Source organism: Fundulus heteroclitus, unplaced genomic scaffold (assembly GCF_011125445.2).
Source record: "Fundulus heteroclitus isolate FHET01 unplaced genomic scaffold, MU-UCD_Fhet_4.1 scaffold_151, whole genome shotgun sequence".
Lineage (NCBI taxonomy): Eukaryota > Metazoa > Chordata > Actinopteri > Cyprinodontiformes > Fundulidae > Fundulus > Fundulus heteroclitus.
The window spans coordinates 301,430-328,814 of NW_023396563.1; the positions used below are offsets into that span (position 1 = coordinate 301,430).

The 27,385-nt window shown below is 42.3% G+C and overlaps 2 protein-coding genes across 2 annotated transcripts; one reads left to right on the plus strand and one right to left on the minus strand.

The window, feature by feature from the left end:
• Positions 1-2,215: 2,215 nt before the first annotated feature.
• Positions 2,216-12,072, minus strand: LOC105927391 (5'(3')-deoxyribonucleotidase, mitochondrial). Its single transcript, XM_012864124.3, has 5 exons — positions 11,353-12,072; positions 10,374-10,474; positions 6,707-6,767; positions 6,470-6,584; positions 2,216-4,301 (listed from the first exon to the last, which is right to left on the minus strand). The coding sequence occupies exons 1-5, from the start codon at positions 11,716-11,718 to the stop codon at positions 4,162-4,164; spliced, it is 783 nt and encodes a 260-aa protein (XP_012719578.2). The 5' UTR covers positions 11,719-12,072; the 3' UTR covers positions 2,216-4,161.
• A 2,475-nt stretch (positions 12,073-14,547) lies between these two features.
• On the plus strand, positions 14,548-27,351 carry cops3 (COP9 signalosome subunit 3). The gene is made up of 12 exons (XM_012864123.3): positions 14,548-14,727; positions 16,054-16,183; positions 16,565-16,677; positions 18,211-18,260; positions 19,900-19,992; positions 20,082-20,261; positions 20,342-20,482; positions 21,570-21,743; positions 23,247-23,333; positions 23,517-23,630; positions 23,740-23,820; positions 26,514-27,351. The coding sequence occupies exons 1-12, from the start codon at positions 14,673-14,675 to the stop codon at positions 26,565-26,567; spliced, it is 1,272 nt and encodes a 423-aa protein (XP_012719577.1). The 5' UTR covers positions 14,548-14,672; the 3' UTR covers positions 26,568-27,351.
• Positions 27,352-27,385: the final 34 nt, after the last annotated feature.

Genomic DNA, 27,385 nt, shown 5'->3' on the forward strand with positions numbered 1-27,385 from the left:
TGTCTATGGTACCATAATCCCAAAAAAGTAACTGACTGTAAGGTTCTACTGTTCTGTATCGGTCCCTCCTGAGCTGTGGCGTTATGGCAGTGCCAAGGAAAATGTCCAACAGTCCAAAGATGTGTATAGTGGTCTTTGGAAATAAACCACCATGGTTGACAACCTAAATGGTTTTCTTTTTAGTAGGGCACCCTTGATATTACACCACCCTTTTTTCCCTCTTTGAAATTAAATGTTTTAGAGAAGAGTCACAAGAATACGGTCAGCTCAGAGCACAACGAACAGTTGTGCTCGGCAAGAGGCAACGCTGCTAAGCAGACAAAATGCAAAAGGGGCTGACATGAGATTTAGACTAAAGAAGTGTTTTTCAATGGATGACTGAGTGTTTGGACCGGCTCCTCCTCAGAAGCTTCCAGATGCGGACAGATAGCTGATCCATTAACTACTTTCGGAAGTGTTCTGCCAAAGTTCATCAGGTCACAAACAGGATGGGAGGGCTTCTTATGAGCAAAGAGAGGAAAAATATTTGTGAGCTGGTGGCTTCCTGAAGCCTTCGTCCTGTTCTTTTCCTACAGTCCACAGTCCAATCTGAGACAAAGCCCGTCCAATAGGTTGATGACTGAGAATAATTGGGGGGGAAGTTGTCCTCGGCTTTAAGTCCAAGCAATCTTCTTTAAGATAAATTCAGTCTTTTCTGTATAAGCTGAATCCAACATGTCTGCTTCACGCACACGATTCTGTAGCCGTTAGAGCGGAGTTTAATGTTTCTGTGGAACACATGTTCAGACCTACATCAGTAAACGTGCTGCTTTGGTGTTTGAGTGCATATTTGATGACTTCTGAGTCAAGTTAAATTACTCACTGAATCAGATTTAGAGAGGAAAAGGATAAAACCCATTCATCCTCACAGAGGACCTCAGAGGGGCTCTTGAGTTAACATGGAATGTCTTTTTCCAATGTTTCCGCTTATTTGCCTCCTGGAGACAAATAGGCTGCACAGAAACTCGAAATGGTTAGTTGTTACAGGTCAGTAAAGGCAAAAATATCTCTATCTTTTTCTCTTTCTTATAAAGTAAAGGCTCACTCACATGTTTTGTGTTTTTTTTTCTTCCTTTTTTAGCCCACTTTAAAAAAAAAAAAGACAAGACAAATTAAAGGCCACAACATCTTACAGCAAACTTTTTTCTTACTTTAGACTTTTGCAAGAGCCAAAATCCTACACTTTCTCTCAAAGTTATCTGGCTTTCTTTAGATCATTGGGGGGGATTTGCAGCAAGTGGATAGTTTTATTTCGCTAAATCGGTTTTAAGGCCACGCTGCATGTTTGGCTGCTATTCATTCGTGACATTTCATTCTATATTTGGTGTCTGACTCAGATGGAGGAATGTGTACTGTATGCCATTACAGGAATTACGAGGAAACACATTATGACTGCAGATTTAGCAAAAAGCATACAGACAGCAATCACACACGCAGTGAGCTTTTTTTTTGTCACGGTTCAAAGGTTTAGGAAACACTGTTTCAATGAACTGTGGTGACTTTTGGGATCTGAGCTTTTTTTCAACATGGCGGATGTCCATATTTTGACCCTTTAATGCCTGGAAAACGAACGTGTTTTATTAAAGTGAAGACGCTGAGAGAGTTGCTTTGCCCTCCACATTCACTAGTATCCCAGGAAGGAAGAATGGAATAAAAGGAAGGACACAAGGAAAGACAGGAAGAACACAAGGAAGGAAAGATAGAAAGGAAGACAAAAAGGGGAGGAAGGACACAAAGGGAAGAAAAGAAAAGACATGAGAGAGGATGGAAATAAAGAAAAGGAAGACTTAAGGAAGATAAGAAATTAAAAATGAAAGGCACAGAGATAGACAAAGGAAAGGGGACCACTCAAAGGATTTTAAGAAAGTATAAAAGAAGTATAAAAAAAACAGAGGAAAGGAAGGAAGGGCAACATTTTGACATGATAGGAAAAAAAGTCTGGAAATAAATGGCCGGTATTTCTATAGTGCTTTATCAGGTCCAGAGGACTCCAAAGCACTTCACAGTACATTCAGTCTTTCCTAAATAAGATAAAAAACAAAATTGGACTTTTTACAGGAATAACTTCTTAGTTTCTGCCATTGTTACCCCAAATAGAAATATTGATTCATACATTTTATTCCCATAGTTATAAAGAACTTGAAATGACTGTAATCAAATGTCTGCTTAGGAACCCTTTTTTTTTAAACCAAAGCATATAAAAGGCTATGTTTTGGAACAAGTTAAGCAACCGACACCAAATGCAAGGTGTAAACAGCTCAAATGAATGAAGTTACGTTTTATTAGCTGATAAGATGGACTGAGGGAGGACACATGACAACAACAGGGACAGAGAGGTGAGCAGCTCGTGTTTAAACTCTCCCACCACCCCACCACGCTGGGATGCTTGGACTCCGAGGGCGGGCAAGTTTCCGAGCATCTGTCACAACAATCCGCCATCATCTGTTTGTTTTAACAGGGTGAACCTGGACTGACAACAGAGAAGAACAAAGGTGCCGCAGGGAAGAAAAAAAAAAAAAAAAAAAGAGTTCTCCATTCACATGTCAAAGTGTCCTTTATTTCGTTTCCATTGTCTTCAGGTCAACAGAACATGGAACAAAGATTTAAAACATGGAAGCCGGTTTTGAGTTGTACATTAAACCAGGCAGAGACGCACAAATCTCTGAACGCGGCTCCCAAAGAGGAGCCCCGAGAGCAAGGAGCTTCTTCTAAACGCACTAAAATCACAAGGTTAGTGTCGTTTTTGTGGCCGAAGTTGGCAAAAAAACTTCATCCTGAAACACTTTTTACTTCAAAATCAGCATGCTTAAATAAATCCACTTCATCACTCCGGAGCTAGCTCGGAGTTTATACCCTCTATCCTCAATCTGCTCGTGTGCTTTTGTAAACAGGCTACAGTATAAAAGACATTTACAGTACGTCTCATAGGACTCGGCTCATTCCCAATACTATTAGTTTTCTTTTACCATTTTCTAGATATTCTCTTGTATACATTGAGTTAAAACAGGAAAACTTCTAAGTTTTAAGTCACTACTTTTGTTCTACATAACTCTTTTTTTTTTTGGCAACATGCGCGCTCTTGTGTTTTTCCCTCAGTGTGTGAAGTGAGATGCATAGATCATCGTTAAAATACTAAAGAACCGCGTAAAAATAAAAAAAAATAAAAAAAGAGCACCGAAGTTGTACTTCTTAGCTGCATCAGAACAGAAGTGAGCTTCCCGGCAGATCTGAGCGTCTGCATTTCCAGTGGCGGTCAGAAGTTTACACACGGCCATCTTTGGCATGGCCGTCACGTTCTGTCGGGCCTTTTTAAACGACGAACCAGGACGGCTCCTTCATCCAGACTGGTGTGATCGCACCAGACGGGATTTAGGTGCACGACTTGAATTTACAGAAAGCCTGACTAGGCTGCTAGAACGGTCCCAACCTCAACCGGATGAGCAATCCTGGTTTTTCAAAGTGCATGGAGTGTACGGAAAACAGCGGATCCATCGTGCAACCACGTTACAATGCAATCCCCTCCCCCCCATCATATTCAACTGTTTAATCAAAAGTAAAACGATTCATGCTAGAGATGAGCGGGTGTAAACTTCTGTGCCTTACAGTGGCGTTCAAGTCCATTCAAGTACTGGTCAAATAAGTTACAGTCTATTTTTGTTCGTCGTTTTTTTTTTCCTGTGTTGTGGAGTGTGCTGATGTCTGTGGGTGAATCACAGTGCACAGACACGTTTTATACAACCGGCCTTTAGCAATCGGCCTTAAATAAACCACTACGGCAGAACGAAAAAAATAAAACGAGACCCGTTCCGAGCGGAATGGTCCGAACTTAGGAGCAAAACGAGAGCAGACACCCACCGCTTCAATCAGTGCGGTCTGCCCTGTTAGAGCTGATGTGCAATTATTTATGACTTGGTGTCCAGTGGAAGTGAACTCCTCAGCCTGTGTCATGCTGCCCCCTGGTGGTAAAACCAGAGAGCGTCCTCTCCCAAACACAAGGACAGGAAAGGCCGACCCGTTCACGCTGCTGAGACTTCAACAACGGGATGAAAATGCTCCGGGTTCCCCTGGTAACTAGGGTGCAGAGGATGCCCGGGGTGGATGGGTGGGGGGAATCAGGGTCCCTCACTGCCTCTTGCTGTCCAGGACGGCCCGCCAGTCGTCCGACCAAGAGAGGAGCCGTCTCTGGGAGGGGGCGACGGACAGATGCTTGTTGTGGCAGGCGGTGAACAGGACGTGCTCCCAGGCTGGTGTCGGCTCCACGCCTGATGGGGACACATGAACACTATGTCAGCACGGACCACTGGTGTTTGGCTAGCAGGAACACTCACAAGCTGCTTTCAGAGCAACTACAGCGCCAGCCTGCTTGCTACAGTAGCTGCGCATCAGTAGCGCTGAAGCTAATAATGACACAGAATGATATGCCATGTTTTCAGTTTTCATTGAAATAAAATGAACAGATATTCATCACATTTTCCACAATGAGTTACACTGAACATTCATTGCCCTGCCAAATTATTAATACCCTTAAAGCTTTTCCACGTTTTCTCCTGGTTCCAAGTGTTGGATTGTTTTTTTTTTTTTTATGCCTGCAGCAGACTTTGAGACATTTTTGCCCACCTTTTATTTATTTTTTTCAAATTAAATTGATGGTTGATTAAACAGATTCGTCTGAAGAGAACTCTTAATTTATCAAATGATAAATTTATCATTTTTTAATTACATTTATTAGTCCTTTTGTTCTGTAAGGATTTGGGACTGAAGAATAGCGCATGTGGCTAAACAGCTGATTAGTTTTTGTTTTTTACATTAAATCCACTGCTGTAGATGATGTTGCTTATTGTCGTAATCGATTTAATAGTAGATGGTAGTAATAGTAGATGGTGATCAAACATACCAAAGTTTATTAGAGCCACATCGCACGCTGTTTCATGGAGTAGTCTTGGAAGATTGCTAAAACTGCACTGTGTATGAGAGTCTTCTCAGTCTAAATTAAATTTAAGTTCAAACTTTCACTAGACCACTTCAAAATGTTATTTTTGAGTTTTCTTATTTCCCAGGATTTCTTTAGGTCAAGGAGGATATGCCAGTTTTTGATTGCAGGTCTGGCATTAATCAGGCCTGGGTGTAGCTAGGAAAATTAAACTCAGGTTTCCAGACAAAGTTGGTTAATCACAATTGATTTATGATTTAACGATGGGGGCTGATTAATTTTTCACAGGTTGGTTAGGAGGGCTGTTATCCCCAGGTGTTCCCAAACCTTTCAGCCTGCGACCCCCACAATAACAGTGCCAGAGACTAGTGACCCCCTTTAAGCGAGAGGGATTTATTTTTCTTTGTTGGGGTATTATAAGAATAAAGACATAATATTATGAGAATAAAGTTGTATTTTTATAAGTGCTGTCTTCCCCTTTATGTTAAAGGTGCATAGCCACGTTATTTGACTTTTTTAAAATGTATACGTCAATAGCTCACTCTTGTTGGATCCAATGTTTTTATGAAAGATTATCACATCCTGCTGCTGTATTAGTTTATTTTGATGTTTTATGCTTTGTTTGTGTATTGTTAGTAGATAAAGCCTTTTCGTGTTTATTTATAATAACAACAGAGGTACGACACTGCGCATTCGCAGCAGGGAAAACAAGGAAGCGGCTAACGGCTATTAGCATCTCCCAGCAAAAAAATGAAGAAAGGTCGAGGAGCCAGTGAAAAAAAAAACACAAAAACATATGATTCCGAGGCCTTGTAGAAGGTCAGGCTCAGTGCGACATTATTTACAAGTTTATTATTTAACCGGCATTATGATAGTTCTGCGATACTGTCGCTAGATGATGCCACGTCTGTCAATATCTGCTCATCGCGCCCGTTGTGTGGCCATTTTTATCCACAAAAAAAAAGAGCATCAAAACACTATCAGGATGGACGCTTGGTCTATATAAACTAATTTTATCATGATCAAACGGTTTTTGGTCTTTTTTTTTTAAGCATATAACGTGGCTATGTACCTTTTAAAATGAGAAATGTTGAGCATCTTGTAAAGTTTTACTTTGGTGTCGGTTTCACAAATAGGAAACTACTAAATCTTCTAAGCACAATAACAAAAAAAAGAATTCTATTGCGACCCCCACTTTGGGAACCACTGCCTTAGCCAATGAAATTGCACTGCTTTTCTTTTTACTCAGCTTATCTTTGTTGAATATTAAGAGGGCAAATACTTTCCCATTTAACGTCTTAAAGCTCTTGTACTGTGATAGACTGGCTACCTGTCCAGGGTGTACCCCGCCTCTCGCCCATTGACAGCTGGAGATAGGCATCAGCACCCCTCATGACCCCACAAGGTATAGACGTGTTGGAAAATGGATAGATGGATGGATGGATGAAGCTCTTGTATGTCACAGACTAAACGAAGCAAGTGCACGTGAACGACGATCACCTTGAATGTCAGGCTTGTCGTCTATGAGGAGGTCACCGGCGATTAGGGTCTTGTCTCTGGTCAGAATGACCTGATCCAGGAAGTCAGGGCCCAAATGCTTCTCCACCCAGGCGTACTGGAAAAAACAAAGACACACACACACACACACACACACACACAATCCAGATGTAAGCTATTAGAGAAATGAAACACCTTAATGATTATGGTAGGCGTGTTATTGATCAACAGAGGGCTCACCTTCTCGTACGGGCAGTGTTTGTAATGTTTAATGGGGCTGGTGCAAATAAAGACATCTGTGCTGCAGGGAGAGAAGGAAACAACAAGAGCTCAGTGGAAACACATCGCACTTAATTTCCTATGCCACCTGCCCGCACCACCCACATCGGCTCTTTATTAGGTTGGAAACAGGTGGCGCCAGTTCAGAGGAAGAGCTCGGACCGATTCTGAGCGATGGCTCTGATGGGAATGATCAATATGGTTATCTGAGGGGTCTGATCCAGATAGGGAGTGTATTTATGTTGAAAAACCAGAGTTGTAAAGTGTGAATCATGGGAAAACTACAAGAATCTGACTTCTTCCTTCACGAACATCTGCAAAGAGAAATTTGGAGTCGTCAGTGGGTGCGCAGGGGATGAACAAAGACACTTTTTAAACTCATTCACCATCAAGGCAGAGCTTGCTTAACAATGGCAGCGGGTGAGCGTGAGAGAGGTCGAGACTCTTCAACAACGGCGCAAAGAGGACGGGTCCGGCCAAGAACAACATCTAAGGACAGATTTTAAATCTGCAGGAAGTACCAGGCCGGACAGCAGACGGCTGCCCCAAAGTTACTTTAATGATCGCTGGGGACATCTGCAAAACTATTTGTTTAAAAGGAAAAGAAAAAGAAAAAGTGTTTCCCTCAATGAGCCCTGGCCTGTCCCAACAGCGATCATGACCCAATCCACATGAGAGGTCAGTTCTGCTGCATTCTGCCTTAACAACACTGGCACGAATAAAGAATGGGTTGAAAACGTGCTCCACGTGCAACTTCTTGCAGCAATCCGGGAATAATTTGCAGATGACCTGTCCATCTTCCGGCATTGTGAAACACCTCGTCAACAGGAAAAAGTACATTTAGGATTGGTACCTATAGGAAAATGCTAATACCTTGACAAAAATCAGAACCAATACCTCACCATTAGTCGGGATTTGGTCCAGAAGCTGGTACCCAACATCTCAGGGGGAATTACACAAATGATCAATCAAAAGCCTCTACATCGTTATTATTGCTAATAAAAACCGTTTGAAAGGCATGGATTGCTCTGCAGGGTGTCAAAGAAGCATGTTAAACAAACTAAAAGATACTCAGTGTCAACACCAAAGTGCTAAGGCATATCAGGAGTCTCTTAGAATAATAGGGATATAATCATTTACTCTTGATGCAGAAAAATATTTATTTCTAGCATGGTTCCACTGCCTCCTAGAGGCCACATCTTAAACTAACCCACCAGACCACACTGCTTATACTACAAAAATACAGGACTGTCTCAGAAAATTAGAATATTGTGATAAAGTTCTTTATTTTCTGTAATGCAATTAAAAAACATGAAATGTCATACATTCTGGATTCATTACAAATCAACTGAAATATCGCAAGCCTTTTATTGTTTTAATATCGCTGATTATGGCTTACAGCTTAAGAAAACTCAAAAATCCTATCTCAAAATATTAGAATATCGTGAAAAAGTATACTAGTAGGCTATTCAACTAATCACTTGAATCGTCTAATTAACTGGAAACACTGCAGGGTTTCCTGAGCCTTGAAAAACACTCAGCTTGGTTCAGTAAACTAAATGACAAGTATGGTAGTGGTTAAGAGACGACATAAGATTCTCACAGTAACTGGTGTACTGACCATGGCATTACTGTCCTTGATTTGCCTGCCAATTCCCCTGACCTGAACCCCATAGAGAATTTGTGGGTTATTGTGAAGAAGAAGCTGAAAGACACCAGAGCCAACAATGCAAATGAGCTAAAGGCCGCTATTGAAGCATCCTGGGCATCCATAACACCTCAGCAATGCCACAGGCTGATTGCCTCCATGCCACGCCGCATTGATGCAGTAATCTGTGCAAAAGGATTCCCAACCAAGTACTGAGTGCATTAATGGACATTTTCAAATGTTTGATTTTGTTTTGCTGTTATATATTTTTTTTTTACTTGGTCTGAGGAAATATTCTAATATTTTAAGATAGGATTTTTGAGTTTTCTTCAGCTGTACGCCATAATCAGCGATAATAAAACAATAAAAGGCTTGCAATATTTCAGTTGATTTGTAATGAATCCAGAATGTATGACATTTCATGTTTTTTTAATTGCATTACAGAAAATAAAGAACTTTATCACAATATTCTAATTTTCTGAGACAGTCCTGTAAGTTAGGATTCCCCTTCCTAACTGTTTGGTGCATGGAGGTCACTAAGGTAAATAAGCTTAATTATACTTACTAAATGTACAGTTCTGTTTATCTGTACAACATCCAAACGTGTACCTAAGACTTCTCACAGCCTCTTTTCACCTGCTTCTGCCTTCTTTTTAAACAATGCGATCTTATAGAACAGAGAAGTCCTTTACTGTCCCACAGTGGCGAAGATCCTCCAGTCACAAAACAAAAGAAAAAAAGAAGCATGACTAATTCTGAGAGAACTGCCCAGGTGAAGCTTCTAATCAAGATGCTACAAGATAGGATTACTGCAAGCAAAGACTGGTAAGAAGAAACAATGTTAAGATAGGATTAGATAAGGGTTGTATCACAGCTGTTCTGCACTGGTACACATTCTTTCAGATGAATGTGTAAGAGTGTGGTCCTTTGACGATGACTGTTTTAGAGCAACAGGGTAACTTGTACGATACAACCTCACCACCATGCTTCCGTAAAAACGTTTAGCTGCCGGGCTAAATTGACGCATACCTAACTATGCAAACTTCCAGTCCGCTTCCGCCTCAAATCAGGTACAAGACAACGTTGCTCACTCTACCCATAATAAATGTTTAGCATACCACCGGCAGTGGCAATTTGAAACAAGAAAAGTAACGTCGAAATTAAAACTAATTTGACTGATAAAATCAGGCTCTATGCTGATGACGTAGTTACTCTTTTTTCAAAATAATTTTCCTTTTGAGACAACCATACTCATTGGGTTCAACAGCATTCTCTTTTTGTTTTTATGTCTGACCTGCCGATTGGGAGATTTGAACAAGGACTATAAACACGTAAAAGAGAAAAAAAGCTGTTTTAATCCAACAGGGAAGGAATCATTTGAGGGAAAAACTGTATCCATCAAAGCATATGCTTCTAGACTTTCACAGATTTTAATTCCAAAATAGTGCACCAAAGTAACCTGCTGTTTGATGATGCATTTATAAACTGCAAATGATGGGAGTCCTTAGTTTTGATGCTTGTAATGAATACAAAAAAAAAAAAAAAATCTGACTTTTTAGCATTTGATGCCCCAATTTCTAATCAAGCCAGCCAAAGGCAAAATCGGCCATAAATAGGGGCAAACACATTTTTATCCATCTTAGATTATTCCTTCAACTAGAATAAAATCAAGAGTTTGTCCAACAACTCTGACATTTAGAAACATAAAACATCTGGGTACTAATAGTTTCACCCGCCTTCATGACCTGCTAGGGTTAAACTACATCTCTTGTATTTACATCCCAATTAAAATAGAGAACAGCCTCACTCGCTGAAGCAACTGTTCCTTTCTTCAAGTATGTGCAAGATGGTGAAAAATATCATAGTCCTCGAAAAATCAGTTATAAATGATATCCTCGTTGGGCCCAGCCAAACCAGAGAAGTGATTAAGGTCTTCAAACTCAAGCATCCCTAAATTGCAAACGTCTTAAAAAGTCTTACTCAACCATCCTGGCCATCTCTTTCACCGCCTCAACTCCTCCAGGCAGAGGTTCCAAGTCCATGAAGAAGCCTTTGGACTCCCAGATACTGACAGCTTTTTCCTGGAGACAGTCAAACATACAGACACACACAGAGCTTACATCCAGTGGAGTACTTTGATCCCCCGAGGTCGTATTAGTATCGGTCTTACTCTACCGTAAAAACAGGAAAGTAGGAAGGTTTTTAACTAACTGGCAAGTCATGAACCTGTCCTTACCCATCCCTCATTTATATTTAGACTAGCTTAACAACGAGGGTCTCTGGTTCATGTCAATCCCAGCCAGCTGTTTTACGTCTTACGGTCTAGTGGTGAATTTCTTTACCTGTCACTGACATATTGGCAGTTGCAATAAAAAAAAAAAAAAACTTGGAAGACAAGTCCGGATTGCCTTACCGGGATTTCACACAATACAATGTTATGACATCACAGCCGGCACAAGTAGTGAATATTACGACAGATACTCGTCTGACAAGATTTTGGCTCATACTGAAGCATCATAGATGACTTCTTGACAGCAGGGCAATAAAATTTTTCTTTACTAGTCGGACTACAAGTAAACACATCTGAAGGAGGAATTATATTAAAAGCATACAAGTACAGGAGGAGGGAAAAATAACACAACCAAATGTACACTTATTTGCCTCCTGTGACGTCACTAATGTCAATGTACTTGGAAGCTCAGCAGGGTTGTTTTTATATCTATTTAATAACGTTCTACAACACAATAGCAAGAGTAATAAAAAAAATGGTAGTTACATGTTATTCTATAGATGGCAAACTAAAGCCAAAGAGAGTTTGATTGATTTTACAAAAAAAAAAGTCGGTATAGTTGCTTTAAAGTTTCTCCTTTAAATAAATTTAAAAAAATGTCCTAATGAAGTTAGTAGCCAAATGCGGAGAACTTAATACTGGCTCTATCCGGCTGTCCTGATCACTTACAAACAGGTCCTTCCTCAGCCGCTCGTACTGCGTTGACACCCAGAAGCCTCTCCTGTCACCCAGGGGGACGAAGGGCTCGTCCGGGTACCTGGCCCGGTACTCCTTCAGGAACCCCCCCTCGAAGTCCGCCAGCACCCCGTCCATGTCCACCAGGACCCGCAGTCTCTTGCCGGCGGCGCGGGACGACGACATGTTTACGGCGATCCCCTTACACCGCGGAAACGGGAGCAAAAGTTTGCCTCTTCCGAGTAGGCGGGCTCGGGTTGCAGTCGCGCACAGCAACATCGCTTTTTTTCCCCGTCGCCAACGGTCGCGAAACCCGTCCGAACTCACGGCGTCTGGAGCAAGCCGACGAAGCGTCCGCATGGGAGAGAAACGCTTCTCAGTCTGACTTTTGACGCTGCCGCTGTATAGTTCCCAGGTCTTATGTGTGACGCCGTGTTTTTGGCTGCTAAGGCCGGCTGGCTGACGGGCTAACCGCGGCGGCAGCGGTCAGCTGGAACGCGACACGCCGCCGGTAGCTGCGCTGAGAGCGGTTTGGCCGACTGTCGGTGTGTGTGTAAGCTAGCCGCCAGCGACCCACTGGGCATCCCGGTGCATGTGTAACAGTTGGAGCACCGTTGGCCTGAAACGGAGGGTTTACGCCTGCTTTCTCAGCATCGGGGGGGAGGAGGATGAGAAGGGTTCAGCCAGCTGTAGGAACAAGCTGTACTAGACAGGTGTAGTGAGCTGGCTGCGTTCTTGCTCTTCTTCTTCCCTTGATGTTTATTTTCACCACACCAACAGTTGCGCTTCTACACTGTGTTTTACGACACTTGGTTTTAAATGTCCATGGTGCGTTCAGGTCAACTCGTACATCTCGTGTTGTTCTTTTTTAATGATCTTTTCTTTTTTTCTTTTTTTATTTTTTTTTTTTACTTTTAAATCAATAAATGCTACCGTTGGCTTGTTTAGCGCGTTGTAAATAACACCCATGGCCACTTCCGTGGGGTTTTACTGTTGTACATTGGCTTCATTAAATGGTCAAATCTGACAGAAACTCCAGCCTGATCTGTTCTTTTTTTTTTACATGCTGCAACATCTAATTGTTATCAAGAAATAAACAAAACGAGAAGCTGTTCCTTACAATGGTGTTGTCTTTATTTCCTTCATTGCTTTTTGCTTTTGTTTCTGTTTTTCTAGAATTGTCTCTGACTTCTCGGATAAGAAGAGTTAAAATGAAATGCCATCTGCTCGTTTCCTGTTCACAATGCATACCTTTTGTCTGTCAAAACCAAACATTCAGACAATAACAAGTCAAATGTCCGAGTTTGAAAATTCTGTCTTTTGAATTTATTTATTTATTTTTTTGTCCATTCAGGCAAGCAACAAAGACAGAGATGTTCTGTTGTTACCCGTGCCTTTGTAAGAACAACTATCCCATTGGACTCTGGTTCTACTTATCCATTTACTAATAGAAATAATTCCATAGTTAAAAATTACATAATAGTAATGATAATAATGTACCAAAAATAATACGATAATCAAAAAATATACCATTTACATTTAACAAATTGAAACCCATAAATAAATAATCAAATAAGTAGCCTCAGCAGGATGAATACATCAAAGACAATCTTTTGACGTGGTGATATGGATGAAGGAGGAAAAACCTTGTGCACATACAGTAGTGCATACCAGCAGTCTTCTACTGTGGACCTGTGCTTTTAGTGCAATGGGTGCTATACTGGATGGCGTAGTTTGACCTTTTTATTTGATTTAAAAAATCAGTTGCTCAAAGACGCCGCGGTAGAATGATCTTGCAGTCAAAATGTTTAGTTTCAGTTAACTAATTATTTGATGAACCCAATCAATGTGCATCAGTAAACCTCTTGAAAGTGACCTGGCCATAAAACACTTTTTAGAAGCGCAATTGGCGAGAAGGACGGTCAGAACTGGCGAGATGAAACACATCTTGACGATGGATTTAAACGCAACGTCAGATCCTTCAAAGATAATTTACACAGAAAAGATGAGTCACTCCTTGGCGTGTTTTAAGCCGGGCTCAGCCGGGCAAGCGTCACTGTTGCGGTTTAGCTGATAGGGGGAAAAAAATCTAAAATCAGCGCTTTTTGTGAGGCATATGGATAATTATCCTAGCTGAAAACCCTGTTTTTGTTTTTTTTTTACATTAAATAAAGTAGGATTAATGAACATGCTCAACCAATGTTTTCCTCCACAAATAAAGGTTTCAAGGGTCGTAAACCTTAATTTAAAGAACTTATCAGTTTGCAAGTTAAGCGATAAACGTCTGGGATTTCTGGCTGTTCATATCTGGTCACATGAATCCCACAAAGTTCAAAATCTTGTCATTTTTTTAATGTAAACGATGCTGAGAAATGTTTTATGGACTTGTCAAATAGTAGTTAGTCTGGTAATTTTTAGATAATCCAACTAGTGTTTCTAGCAGTCAGTCTGAACACAGTTGATGCTTTCTGTTTGACATGAGTTTCTGCAATCATCATCATTCTTAGGTCTTAGATCCAATGCAGCGTTTTCGACAGAAAAACGGGAAATCCAACTTCCTGGCAAAACTATGGGAGATACTGCAGCAACCCCAGCATTAAAATCCAACATGGCTTTCTGTGCATAGAAATTGTTGTGAAAGTTAAGTGGTACTTGATATCCACAATTGATGTGTTGGATCTCGTTAAATTAGTGACATACACAGTACTGTTGAATATTAAGTGGTAAATATGTTTCTGACTGAATGCATAAAATACAGAAAAATATGTTTTTATGGATTTGTTGATTAGTAGTTAACCTTGTCATGATGAGCAAATTTAATGGATTTCTGTCCTGCAACTGGAACGTGTTTAAGTTGGGATGAAGTAATTTCCAAACCAGAGCTCTGATTTCCGGGGTAAATGTTGATATCTTTAAACTTGACAGGAAGACGCTCTTAGGCTTGAAAACATCTTTGTTTAAAAATAAAAAAAAACTGGGTTCCAGTCTTTTCCCATTACCATTGTCTTTTGTTAAAAGCACAATGGTCTTCCACCCTAAAAAAACCTAAAACATAATTTTTTAAAGTTTTAATAAAGCAAGTGCAATATATCTGTTGTTCATTTGAAATTACAAGACAACCGTGCGCCTGGCACTTTAAGGGTCAAAAATGACGTTTCGTTAATCCCGCAGCAGCCTCTTCTGTTCCTGTGATCTCGCGATAGCTTCCCCACCAGTGGCGGCTGTGTGGCCCCCTGTCTCAGTCCGGACCGAGTTGTTTCTGACGTTTGAATGAAAAACATTGCGAATTGCCTCCACTTTGGACCCGGGAAATAATGGCTTCAGCATTGGAGCAGTTCGTTAACAACGTGCGGCAACTCTCCGCTCAAGGTAGGGCCGCAAAACTCACCGCAGGGGAAGTATTAGCTAGTTAGCTAGCATATGCTACCCAATGCTTTGGCGATAGCCAAGGCAGCAGGGCTGCTCAGGGCTCCCTTTTTGCTTTATCATGTAAACACACCACGAAAACGAGTTGACCGGGGCGCGAGAGTGCTGTAAACTCCCAGCACGTGACCCGTCTGTACGCCGCGACCCTTGGGACGCGCTCAAACTCCCCAGCCCACCAAACCAAATGTCAAAAATGTACTTTTTGTTTTTGATCTAGCTAGTAATTTCTGGGCATTGCTCACCGGAACTCCCGCCCCAGGCCTCCCCCTGATTGGCTGTTGAGGCGAAATCTGGAATGCCATTGGCTCAAAGGCACCCGTCAATCCCTTTCGCTTTGCCTCCCTTGTGCAAGGCCTTGACAGGGAGTCTGACCGGCCGACTGGTGGAAACTCACGGCGGGCTGCTGGAAAACAAACTTGTTCTTCACGTTGTCTTCTACCTTCTACGGGGAATAGCTTATCGGGAGGGAAACATACACAAAATTGGCATTTTATGTTAATTCTTTTTTGAGGAAATAAAATGTCTCATCCTACTTAGGGATGAAACGAGTAATTGATCTGATATTTTACTGTTAAAGTGACCAAGTTAATGTTTTTATTCACGTTAACTGTGTCCTTCAGTGGCTTTGGTACTTCCACCGTTCACGGTTGTGAAGTTTCTTGTTTTTCCTTGAACAATCCGTGGTGCCTTGTGAAAGCATTCATACCCCTTCACCTTAACGCTCTCTGTCACAGGCAACCTCCGGCTCCGATGGGTTTATGGGAAATTTATGTGAGAGACCGACATAGAATAGTGCAGAACTGAGACAGAGGGGTGTATAGTTGTCAAAGGTGTTTACAAATAGGAATCAGAACAGCATAGCAAGCATTTATATTCACCCCCTCGGAGCTCCTTGTCATTGTGCCATTATTCCTCAGCACACTTTCAGGTGATGGGCAACAAGCTCTCCTATGTGTCCCACTCGCTTCTGTTCCAAAGCTTTATCACACAGCCGTCTGGCTTTGCAGCTCAATCTGTGGTGTTGTTTTTGTTCACTAGTGACCTATAAAGTACAGGTAGACTGCACTTACTAGTTAGGGGGACGTCCTCTGCACTAGATTGTATTTTAGAGGCTTAATGCGAATCGTTTTTCTTTATAAAAAACGATTCGTAAAAAGCATCTGTCGTTTTTCCTTGGTCTTCACAACGACGCGCTTTGTAGTAGTTTTTGCACTTTTTTTTTTTTTTCCAGTCACCTTTCCTAACCCTAACCCTCTCTCCCCTCCCCAGGCCAGATGACTCAGCTGTGTGAGTTGATCAACAAGAGCGGGGAGCTGCTGGCCAAAAATCTGTCCCACCTGGACACGGTGCTGGGGGCCTTGGACATCCAGGAGCACTCCCTCGGCGTGCTGGCGGTCCTGTAAGTTTCCTCTCGTTGCTCTCCGTCCCCGCTGTCACTCCCGAGGGTACACATCTATCGGACACTGTGTGTGTGTGTGTGCGTGGGGGGGTTCTCTGCTGTTTTATGTTATTCTGTTGCAGTGTTTAATCAGTTCTGTCTACCTGGGACGTGGCCAATCAGCCTGCATGTTCTGTTAATTGTAGGCCGTGAACCCCAGTAGCCATGTTGCTGATTCTGTTCTTTAGAAAGGGAATATCTAGTTGTGCTAAAGATTTTTTTTTTTTTTTTAAAACATACGTTTGGTCTGGTTGATAGTTTATTTCCTGTAGCGGTCCCTATTCTAATTCTCGCTGTCGCACTGGAAGACTGTTGCTGATCATCTTCTCCTTTTGTTTTCAGTTTCGTGAAGTTCTCCATGCCAAACATCCCAGACTTTGAGACACTCTTCTCCCAAGTTCAGCTCTTCATCAGTACCTGTAATGGGGAGCACATTAGATATGCAACAGACACTTGTAAGTCCCGTCTGAGCTGCTGCTCCACTCTTAGAGGTAACCATGTATGATGTCGGCGGCGCTCGCGGTGGAGGATATGGTGCATGTTTGACCCATCCATCACAACCGGTCCCACCTGACATTAAAAGCCGTCTTACATCCAAATAAACACACAGCGAGCCCGTAGATGTTTCCGGACTGGTCTATAATGAAGTCGGTCACCGGCGCTAGTTTAATCGTTTGATATCAAGATTTCGCTTTGAACCGTAACTCGTCTCCTGACAGCGCGCACGTCGCCTGTCCTGCCCCGTGCACTTAGCCACAACTGCCCCGCACCGCTGGAGAACAAGCGGTGTAGAGCTGAAGACGTAAGGCACCTATGGGACGGCCGCAGTGGCTGTGGCAGTGGCTGTGGGAATCTCAAGGCAAAAATGCAGTGTTATCGCTGTATTTACACACATATATAAAACATAAACGTGCGATTGGTTGGAACAGAAAAGCAACAATCACCTATTGTTAAGTTATAGTAATGCTTTATAGATGTCTTTTATTTCCACCTTGTTTTGACAAAAGGTCATATTTGGGTTCTGGCTGATAACGGCTGAATTTAGTCGGGGTCTCTGCTCCGATAGCCCGTCTGCAGTCAACCCTTTAACCGACATGCTGCTCATTACTGTAGTTCCAGAACGGAGATACGTTCACAGGTTTTGTCGTGTGGTTCCCCCATCATGGCTGCCTGTGTCGTACCCCAACACAACACTTTGTAAGGAGTAGTAGCCATCTTTTAGCCAGTTGACTGGCAGTGCACTGCAGTAGGTGGTGGAGGAGCAGTGGCGCGTGATCGGATGCTTCAGACAGGCGGACAAAGCCGCAGGCATTCTGTCTGCTATCTTTTTTTTTTTTTTTTTTTTTAAAGGACTTTAAACTGCAGGTACAGCATCAAAATAATCCAGTGGTTCAGCTCCAGTTCTGTTTCAATACGGTGACTACGGTGGGAGTAATCAGTCACTGAAACAAAGATAGTACTCCAGAGGAATCTCACTCCCTCAGCAGAGGCATCAAACTTCACTGATGGTCCGTCAAAAGGGTTTTTAACCACAGAAATCCCCTTTAACCGCGCCAAGTTTAGCAGAATGTCCCTTTTTATTTCCCAAAGCAAAACATTCAGTAACTCTGCTGCCAAAGGGGAGCAACATGGGTCCATAGGCAGCGCTCCAGTTGGTCAGTTTACGTCCAGATCAAACTAATGGCGCTAAGATTCTGTGACCAGCCCTGCAGGTCGCCCCGGGGCCGATGTTAGCAACAGGTCTGAACAGGGCCAAGGAGAGTTCACTTCCTGGTACGCACGTCTTTTCCTTAAGTTTACTAAACCCCATCCGCACTTTAAAACCTGTTTTGATATAATTTTAGACAATCCCTGATAAAGAAAGGAAGGCAGAGTTAAGGGAAAGCGTAAAGGTCTTTTCAAGTTGAATCTGCTTAGCTGAACCATTGATGAAAAAAGGAAAAGCCACTTTTTCCTAAAATGTTTTCTCTCTCTCTCCCTCCCTGCAGTTGCTGGCCTCTGCCACCAATTGACAAATGCGCTTGTAGAGCGGAAACAGGTAAGAGTTTTAAAAGATCCAAGTCGACCGGTTTCTTTTTCTCCTTCCTGCTCATTTTACTGGACTATGTGCCTCCCACATTAATGCTGTTCAGCTTGAGCCAAACTTCTCAGTTTCATCAAAAGCAAAAAGAATGCTTAAATTTAATCATCTTTATTTTAGGGATGAACGCTTTCAGGTGCTTTGGGTAGTAGGATTTTTAAATCCATTTAATCATGTATTTTTAATTTAATTAAAGCAAGCCCTGAGACAGAAACAGCATCAGACGCTTTGGAGCTGAAGGCCAGGACTGTTGCTCAGTGAGACAAACTCTTTTCTGATGAAAGTAAATTTAAGATGGATTTGCAGATCAAGGTCTGGAGGAACTCGGCCTCCACATCCGCCAGCGACTCGGGGAGTCTGTCACCCTCCGCGTTTAATCAGCGCTGCCATCTACCCGCAGGGTTTGACGTTCTGCGCGCTTCCTCCTGCCGGTAGCTTTAAGGAGGTGCTGACTTCCTGCCCGCGCTGCCGGCGCTTGTTGGCCTGACCCTGGTGTCAGAGGGACAGATTGTCCCTCAAACTGCTCCGATCGTCAAGAGGAAGACGAGGGAGACACCAGGGCCAACAGCGTTCCTAGAGAACCCGTCAGCACAGCTAGACTCATGCAAACGCAGCGAGCACCGGCTGCACAGATTATTCAGCTGCCAGATATTACTATTAGTATTTGTTGGTTTCTAAGTAATGCAATGTTGGGTTTTCCTTAACTTGAAGCCCTGACCATCAACATGAGCAGAAAGCACTGCTTAAAATGTCAGTCTATTTGTAATGAATCTATAGAAAGTACGAGTTAGACTGTTAAACTCATGAAGTCATATTCTAATTTCTTAGAACGTGCCTACAGCTGATCTAAATTAACACATTTAGATTCAACTTTCTTAAGCTATTAACAGAACTAAGTTAGAGGATTCTTTTTCGTTGAATGAATACATGTGGATCCTAAATCCTAATGGACCCACAGTGGACCCTAATGGACCCCAGTCCCACTGGTGGCTTCCAGACAGCAGCGTCTGCAGCTCCTGAGGACGGAGGAGTTGAGAAGACGGGATGTAGTTCTGGCTCCTGTAGTCGCAGCTGTTGGCTGTTTTCTTGACTTTTCCAGCCTTCTAGCCCTTCTTTATATCTGCTGCAGCACAGGCCCACTTGCTGAAGCCATATTTGGTTGATTCTGGCAGCAGCAGGGCATGTGGAGGCTTCAGCTTTCTGCTCAGTGTTCTACAGCTCAGTGTGTGCCCAAAGCAGAACAGACAGTCTCTCACACAGAGTCTAAAGCTTGTTCCCCATGCATGGTGAGCTGGGAGATCAGTCATGCTGCTGCTGCACGAAACCACTTCCTTCCAGTACAATAGGTGGTCTTGATCTTTTTTTTTGTTTGTTTGGTTGTCGTGACATGTAGCGGTCATTGTGCTCTTTGTCTTTGTTACATATTAAAGACTCGGCAGGTTTTTTTCAAAGTTTGCCTGTAACTCCCCAGCAAAATCTTTTCAAAATCTATTTTCACATTCATCCCACACAGCACCTGAGATCAGCCTGATTGATTTTATTTTATTTTTTTCCCCAACACGGCTGACTAACCCCCCATGTTTTCCTCCTCCTGCAGCCGCTGAGGGGCGTCGTCATCCTAAAACAGGCAATAGACAAAATGCAGATGAACACAAACCAACTTACCTCAGTCCACGCAGACCTGTGTCAGGTGAGTGGCCTCCGTGCTCCTCCCCGGCGCCGAAGGCTCCAGGCCCGTCCAACTCGGCCCGCCTCACCTCCTCTGTTGTTCCTTTGCAGCTGTGCTTGTTAGCGAAGTGCTTCAAGCCCGCTCTGCCCTTCTTGGAGGTGGACATGATGGACATCTGCAAGGAAAACGGAGCCTACGACGCAAAGCACTTTTTATGTTACTACTACTACGGCGGCATGATCTACACGGGCCTGAAAAACTTTGAAAGAGCACTGTATTTTTATGAACAGGTACCGCCTTTTAGCCCGTCCGGCGCTTTGAAGCCACGCGCGTCCCGAGAGGCCGCTAACCCGTCTCTGTTCCTCGGCAGGCAATAACCACTCCGGCCATGGCAGTGAGTCACATCATGTTGGAAGCCTATAAGAAATACATCGTGGTGTCGCTCATTCTCCACGGCAAAGTGCAGCAGCTGCCCAAATACACGTCACAGATAGTGGGCAGGTTCATCAAGGTACAAGTGTTTGTTTGGTTGTGCCGCGTCTGCAGCTTTAGAGAAACGTGTTCAGATTCAGAAATTCAGTCCTCAGCGTCTGACTTTCAACCACGTTCTGGAAATCAGTTGCCAGAAGAAGTTTTAGCTAACATTAGTGCTCTGCATGAAGACAAATATGAAAAGTTCAGACTGTTAACCGTTTTTTCCCCCCACACCTCTGTTATTGGGATGCTGTGTGACAGACCAACACAAAACTGTTCATCATTGTGAGTGTAGGGAGTATCTGAAGCATCGCATCGACATAGCCGTCCGCTTAGGGCTTTAATCCCTGTAGCAGCAGCAGCCGCCTTGGGTGGCTCGGGAGGAAGTGCAGAGAATCACAGCTCTTTGAGGGTAATTGACAAGTGTACTATTAGGCTTCTCTTTTAATATGACCTTAATGTAGGCGTCAAGAAAAAAAAACCCAGAAGAAGTAGGAAGCTTGTGGAAGAAGGAGCTCTGAAATGGAGCAGTTTGACCTACATGAGAATGGTGTGTTGGGAAACCGTCGACACACATCAGCATCCAGCGGAAACAGGGCGGAGGCCGCATCGTGCCGCGGGGATGACGGAGGGAACAAAATACAAGACGATCCAGGAAAAAAAACCTGACGGAGGCGGTGGAAGACTTGAGTCTGGGCTGAGCTGCAACAGAGTAGTTTAGATCAAAGCAAGTCCAGGCATTAGAGTGGCCTAGTCAAAGTCTAGACCTAAATCCAGTTCTGAAACCCGTTGTTCGCAGATCTCTCTCCTTCCAATCTCACTGAGCGTGAGTTATTTAGCAAAGCAGATGGATAAAAGTTTGAGTTGTGCCGAGGTGGGAGAGGCGGAGTAAAAGGTCAAAGGTCACACACAGACTGAGTACGAACCGCCTGTCAGATTTTAGTAACCATGTATCATTTCCTTCCCCTTAACAACCCTGCATGTTGTCGTGTCGGTCTGTCACACAGAGTCCCAGTTAAACACGAGAACCTTGTTACCGTGTGAAGGAACTATGAAAAGCAGCTAAGGTCTGAGCATGCACCCTCCTGTTTCGCCGCTAACGTGCTCTCCACTTCCACCCGCAGCCCCTGAGCAACGCGTATCACGAGCTAGCTCAGGTCTACGCCACCAACAACCCCGCCGAGCTGCGCAGCCTGGTCAACAAACACAGCGAGACGTTCACACGAGACAACAACACGGGCCTGGTCAAGCAGTGCCTCTCCTCCCTCTACAAGAAGAACATCCAGAGGTTAACAAAGGTGGGCTGGGTGGGCTCCGGGCGTTAAACCCCGCACCTAGAGTTTTCAGTTCTTTACATGATGAGGCCTGTGAAGCTTGTGGTGTATGAAGCTAGCTGTTAGCTCTAATGAAGTGTAGTTTTAAACAGAAGTAAATGAAATAAAACGAATGTCTCTGTTAAAGTGAAGCGGTGTAGGCGTCTGATAATCCGCTATTAATGGTGCTCTGAAATAGGGCTGGACAATATAGGAAAAAAAGCATATAAATAAAAAAAGAAATCGTATTGATCGATATCAACAATTATCAACAAATTCTAAATATATATTTTAAGTGCAGCCCTGGCCATTTTATTATGATGCTTAGCGACCTATTTTTAGACACAGAACACACAAACACTGCATTCAAACTCAGCCCTCTATTCAACCAACTTTTTTTTTTTTACCAAAACTGCAAGTTTTTAAAAAAAGAAACTAGAACATGCGCTCCCTGAATTCTTTGAAGGGGGCGGAGCTTGGTGACAGAGACTTCCTGGATCTGTGTTTGTGATTGGTTGGGAGGATGTAATATATACAGCTAGAATGCAAAAGAAAGTAAAATTGTTCTGTTGAGCTTTTTATTTACCCTTTTTTTTTCTATCATCGATATAGGTCTATCGATGGATATCTATTGCTATTGAATTATCGTCCGGCCCTAGTCTGAAAGATAGAGTGGACAGAAAACGAGACGAAAGTCTTCGTTCTTTTGCTGAAGCTTAAGACAACCATGGTAACAATTTATTGGTAAAAGATAATGGATTTGGGGGTGAGTTACCCTTTAAATAGTGCCAGCTGTAACTACTGTGTGTTTTTAAAAGCACCCGGTGTTGCACCGGTCTTGAGGCCTCTGAGGTTCATCAATACAACTTCAGAGGAATAACGACACTTAACGAGTTCCACCTGTGTCACAGCATCGCTTAGTAATCATCTTCTTTGTGACTTAATCAGAAACATCGGCCCATTTCTTTTATTTCAACATTTTTAAAAGTGTATAAAACACTTTTTTTTTTTTTTTTTTTTGGCCATGCCTATAAAGTTTGTTGTGCTGAAAACCAAATCAGTCCCTGCTTTAATGACACTAATGTCCTCTAACTAACCTCTGAGGCCTTCACAGAAAACAAATTATTTACACTGAGATTCATTTACAAGCTTTATTTTATTTAGGGGTCTAGGAGAATGGATACTAATTCCTGCCACACTTTTTTTTTTAAACTTTTGTTTAACTTTTATCCAAGTTTTTAAAAACCATCCATCACTCTCCTTTGTTGTTTTATCGTTTAGAACCCCACAGAAATGCATTCAAGTTCATGGTTTGAACGCCACAAAATGTTTTCATTTTTTATTGGAATTGAATCAAATACACCACATAGCGTTTGCCTGTGCAATGTTTGGGGAAGTGAACCCCTGAAAGACAGTAAGGCTGCAGTGAGCCACCAGAGTGGGTTCAGCAGGTCTGAAATGATTCCCTGTTTCGTCCAATCCCCGCAGACCTTCCTGACGTTGTCTTTGCAAGACATGGCGAGTCGGGTGCAGCTTTCAGGTCCCCAGGAAGCAGAGAAATACGTCTTACACATGGTGAGTATGTCCTCTTGTTCAAACGGCTGCTCATCATCTTAAGTTTTCCTTAATTGGTTGTTTATATTTGCGTATTTATGTTGAAGTGAACCATTTTGTGTTGAATTCAACGCACGCTCTGACGGGACCGTGGAGGTCAGCGTAGGAGTTCAGACGTAACCCTTGTTCTTGGACACCTTTCAGATTGAAGATGGCGAGATCTACGCTAGCATTAACCAAAAGGATGGTATGGTCTGCTTCCATGACAACCCTGAAAAATACAACAACCCAGCAATGCTCCACAAAATAGACCAAGAGGTGAAGCTTAAATCTGCGGGGTAGCATTCTCCGCCTTTACGGTGCTCCTTGAAGCTAAAATAATCCTTGCCGTTGTTTTGTTTTTGTTTTGTTTTTCTTCTCCCTCCAGATGTTGAAATGTATAGAGCTGGATGAGAAACTAAAGTCTATGGATCAAGAAATCACAGTAAACCCACAGTTTGTGCAGAAGGTGAGATTGGATTTCAGATCGCCTCATAGCTTCCCAGCTTTGTGAAGGGAAAACATTTTCCTTTTTCCCTGGTTGCAGATCTATGCTGTTTTTAATGCTTATAGCAGATGTGTACAGTTCATGGGACACATGTGCATAAATGTTAAGCACTGAGAAAATATGGGTAAAAAAGTGACTTAAAACAAATGTTTACAAGGCAGTGGTCTAAATATAATAATAAAATAAATGTTTTCTCGTTGATATTAATAAAAGAACAATATAAAATTGCGACCAATAATGGTGTAGTTTGGTAGAATAAATCAATACCGCCCCCTTACTATTAGGGACATGGTGTAGGTCACTACCACTCTGCTTCTGTGATGATATCAGACTAAAAGATTAAAAAAATGCAACATTATGTTTATTGATATTTTTAAGCGTATTCAGATTTATACAATCTATTAGTTTGTTTATAGATTATTTGAGTTGACCATGTTTGAACTGGTCAATATAAAATCTCAGAAATGTTTATCCCTTGCACCTTACACACGATACATCAAATAATTTGATTTAAGTCTGAACCAGAATGTTATCCCTCTTTCTAAGCAAATAGAATAAACTAAAAATTACTCGCATTGTGTAAGATTCAATTAATTTGCCGTCAAGTTTATACCCCATAACCTGCAGAACAAAACTGATTCTAGCAGGGGGAAAAAATAACATGAGATATGTATCAAACAGTCACCACTCGCCGGATGTGACTGACACCACGAGGCTTTCAACATTTAGTGCTTTCTGTCACATAAATATAATGTGGTGCCTTCAGGCTGCAAAAGAGAGCAAGATTTTTAGCAGATAACAGCGCCCAGTTTCAGAAAGAATGGGCGATCTACCCTGAGGAGTAAGCAGCTGCTCTGAGTAGTTCTACCTCACGCTGTCATGCTCTGCGTTTTCCGTTTGAGAACAGCTGATATCCATCAGGTAACTAAACTCAGTGTCCAATCAGTGGGGAGCGAGCCCAGGCATGAAAGAAGCCCTCATCAATGGAGCGCAGATAAGGCGATTCACCATGGCAACAGAAGGAAATAAGAAGCGTAGCAGTGCGCATCACCCACGAGTGGAATTAGAAATCTGTAATGAAGGCATATGGAAAATATTAAACCATAATTAGAAAATTTACAGAGTAAGTTGTTGGGGTTATGAATGGAAACGAAAATATCTGAATGGAAAATTCAAGATGGAGGTCTCAGTTTCATACAGAATAAATTATTGCTTTCATTCTGTGTAGTTCTTCTATTAATGCGGTGGGTCTCATACTATGAAACACCTTTAAACTCTGCTGAAACTGAGTGCAACAGAAAAATTAATGACAAAAAGCTGCCTCTGAAAGATGTTCTGCATCACCTACGTTATTAAAAAGCTGCTCCTGGCATAAAAACCAAGAGCAGCACAAAGACATTGTTCAAAACTGAGAGCGTCCCCTCGTTGTGTTAGAAAAGTCAGAATGTGGGCTGAGAATATTGAGATAAATCAATGACAGCGGCGGATAACAGTAACGCTTGAAAATATATAAATCCAGAGATGATGAGACATTTAATCATGGTCTGATCAGCCTCTCCTGACACAGATTTCTGTGGAGTATTTGTGCTCCGGCTTATCAAGCTCCTCCAGAAAAGGACATACCTTTTCCAACACTTCCTTGTGCAGATCTCAGCTAAAAAGGAGGAAAAACTCCTAAAGAGAGTTTGTCCTAACAACTCTGCTCTGTAGCAGGTTGTTTAATTTGACTCAGGGTAAAGGCTTCTGAGCTTTCTGAAACGCATAAGCCAGGGTATGTAGGAATCTACCCCAGAAATGACTCTGAATATCCACTAAGCCAGCTTTCTGAAATGGGGCCCAGGAAGGCTAAGCAGAGTTTAACTAAGTTGCCGTTTTGTTCGTTTGATCTTTCCACCTCTGTCCGTCATGGATTCAGAAATGTTGGCAGTCGTTTGGAATGCACAGCGAGCGAGTGAAGCTACCACACCGCATTATTTAGGGCATGGGTGTGGACACTGCTCGTTTAGTCATGCTAGCTACGCTAATATATAAAATGCTAAACATCGTTTAAAATGTCCATTCTTTAATTAATTTGTCTTTGTTTAAAAAAATGATATTAAAGCCATTGCCCGACCCGTATTCACAAAGTTTGTCAGAGTCCTCAGAGAGCTCCTAACTTAGGTTACAATTCCTGCCTTAGAGTCTGAGCGTGATTCAGATCGCTGCTGAGAGCGACCCTGAGTAAGAAGATGACAAAAATGTCTCTTAGTGAGGTGTGGTGGCCCCCGTTCCTAGATGTGACGCTGCCTTTTAAGACCTGTGATTGGTTGATAGTAAAAGAAAACAACAAACCACAAATGAGCTCCCAGTAAATGGAGATAAATTAACCGATTAGACTTGATTAGGAAATGTGACGTGATGAAGCTTAGCAAAATGAAATGGTTGTCACAGCATGAAAATGTTTGAATGTACCTCATTTACGTTCTCACCATCATTTAGAATTGCTTATCGTTAAGTTTGCTCGCCGTACTGGTTATTTGAAACTGTATACGGTGTGATTGATTTTTGTACCATGACTTTGTATAAAAATAACCAAAAAATGTACGTCTTCTCTTTTCTTGTAACACTTGACTTACTTTTTGACCCATGATGCTCTTTTTTTATTTTTCCTGTAGAGTATGGGATCGCAGGAGGATGACGTCGGTAGCAAAACATCAAGTTATTCATGAGGGGGCCTTGGACAGGGACAGAACGCCACAGCCACCCCAACACGTTCTTCCCAGGATGAGTTGGATTTTTTTTAAAAGGAAAAGCAAGCATTCTGTTGCATAAGGACATTGGTCAAGGAAAACCTAATTGTGTGGAATGATGATAAATTTGGTTATTCTTATTTCACCGTGTCTTAAGGATAACAAAAGATCCTTAAAGAAAAGCAGAAAAAAAAAAAACCCCAACATACATTTTTGTCAGTGTTTTATTTATCAATGTTCAGGAGCGCCACAGCTACGTTGAGAGAAACCACAACAATAAAAACTGGACTTATCTGTTCCAAAACGTGTGTGAATAAATCTCACTGTTTTTGTTTTTGGTTTGTCTGCATGACGGCCGTAACTGGAGGGCATTACGTACGAAGTGAAACATCTATGGCTGACGAGGAATAAATATGATTCTATTCTACATTTGTAAAGATCGCGCTGATCGTTTTCTTCTCACTCCTGGGTTAGATTGTAGATATCATCAAATGCAGAGCTGTACACGCGGACATGCCCTTGACGAAGCTCGGCACTGTGGCGAAGTCGAACACAATCTGGTGCACTGTTTTATTTTTTTTTGGTTTTTGTTTTCTTTTTTTTTTCTTTTCTTTTTTTAGGTCAGATCCACTAGATGTCGCTAGAGCACTGCACAAGAAACTGTTGTGACCGCTCAAGTCAGCAGATGAAACCAAACTGTCTTGTCAAATTTGGGAGCTTGAGCATTGCGATTGTGGATCTGTTAATAAATTGTTTAAGAATACAGGTCTCAGTTAATTTCCTCTGGATGCTCAACC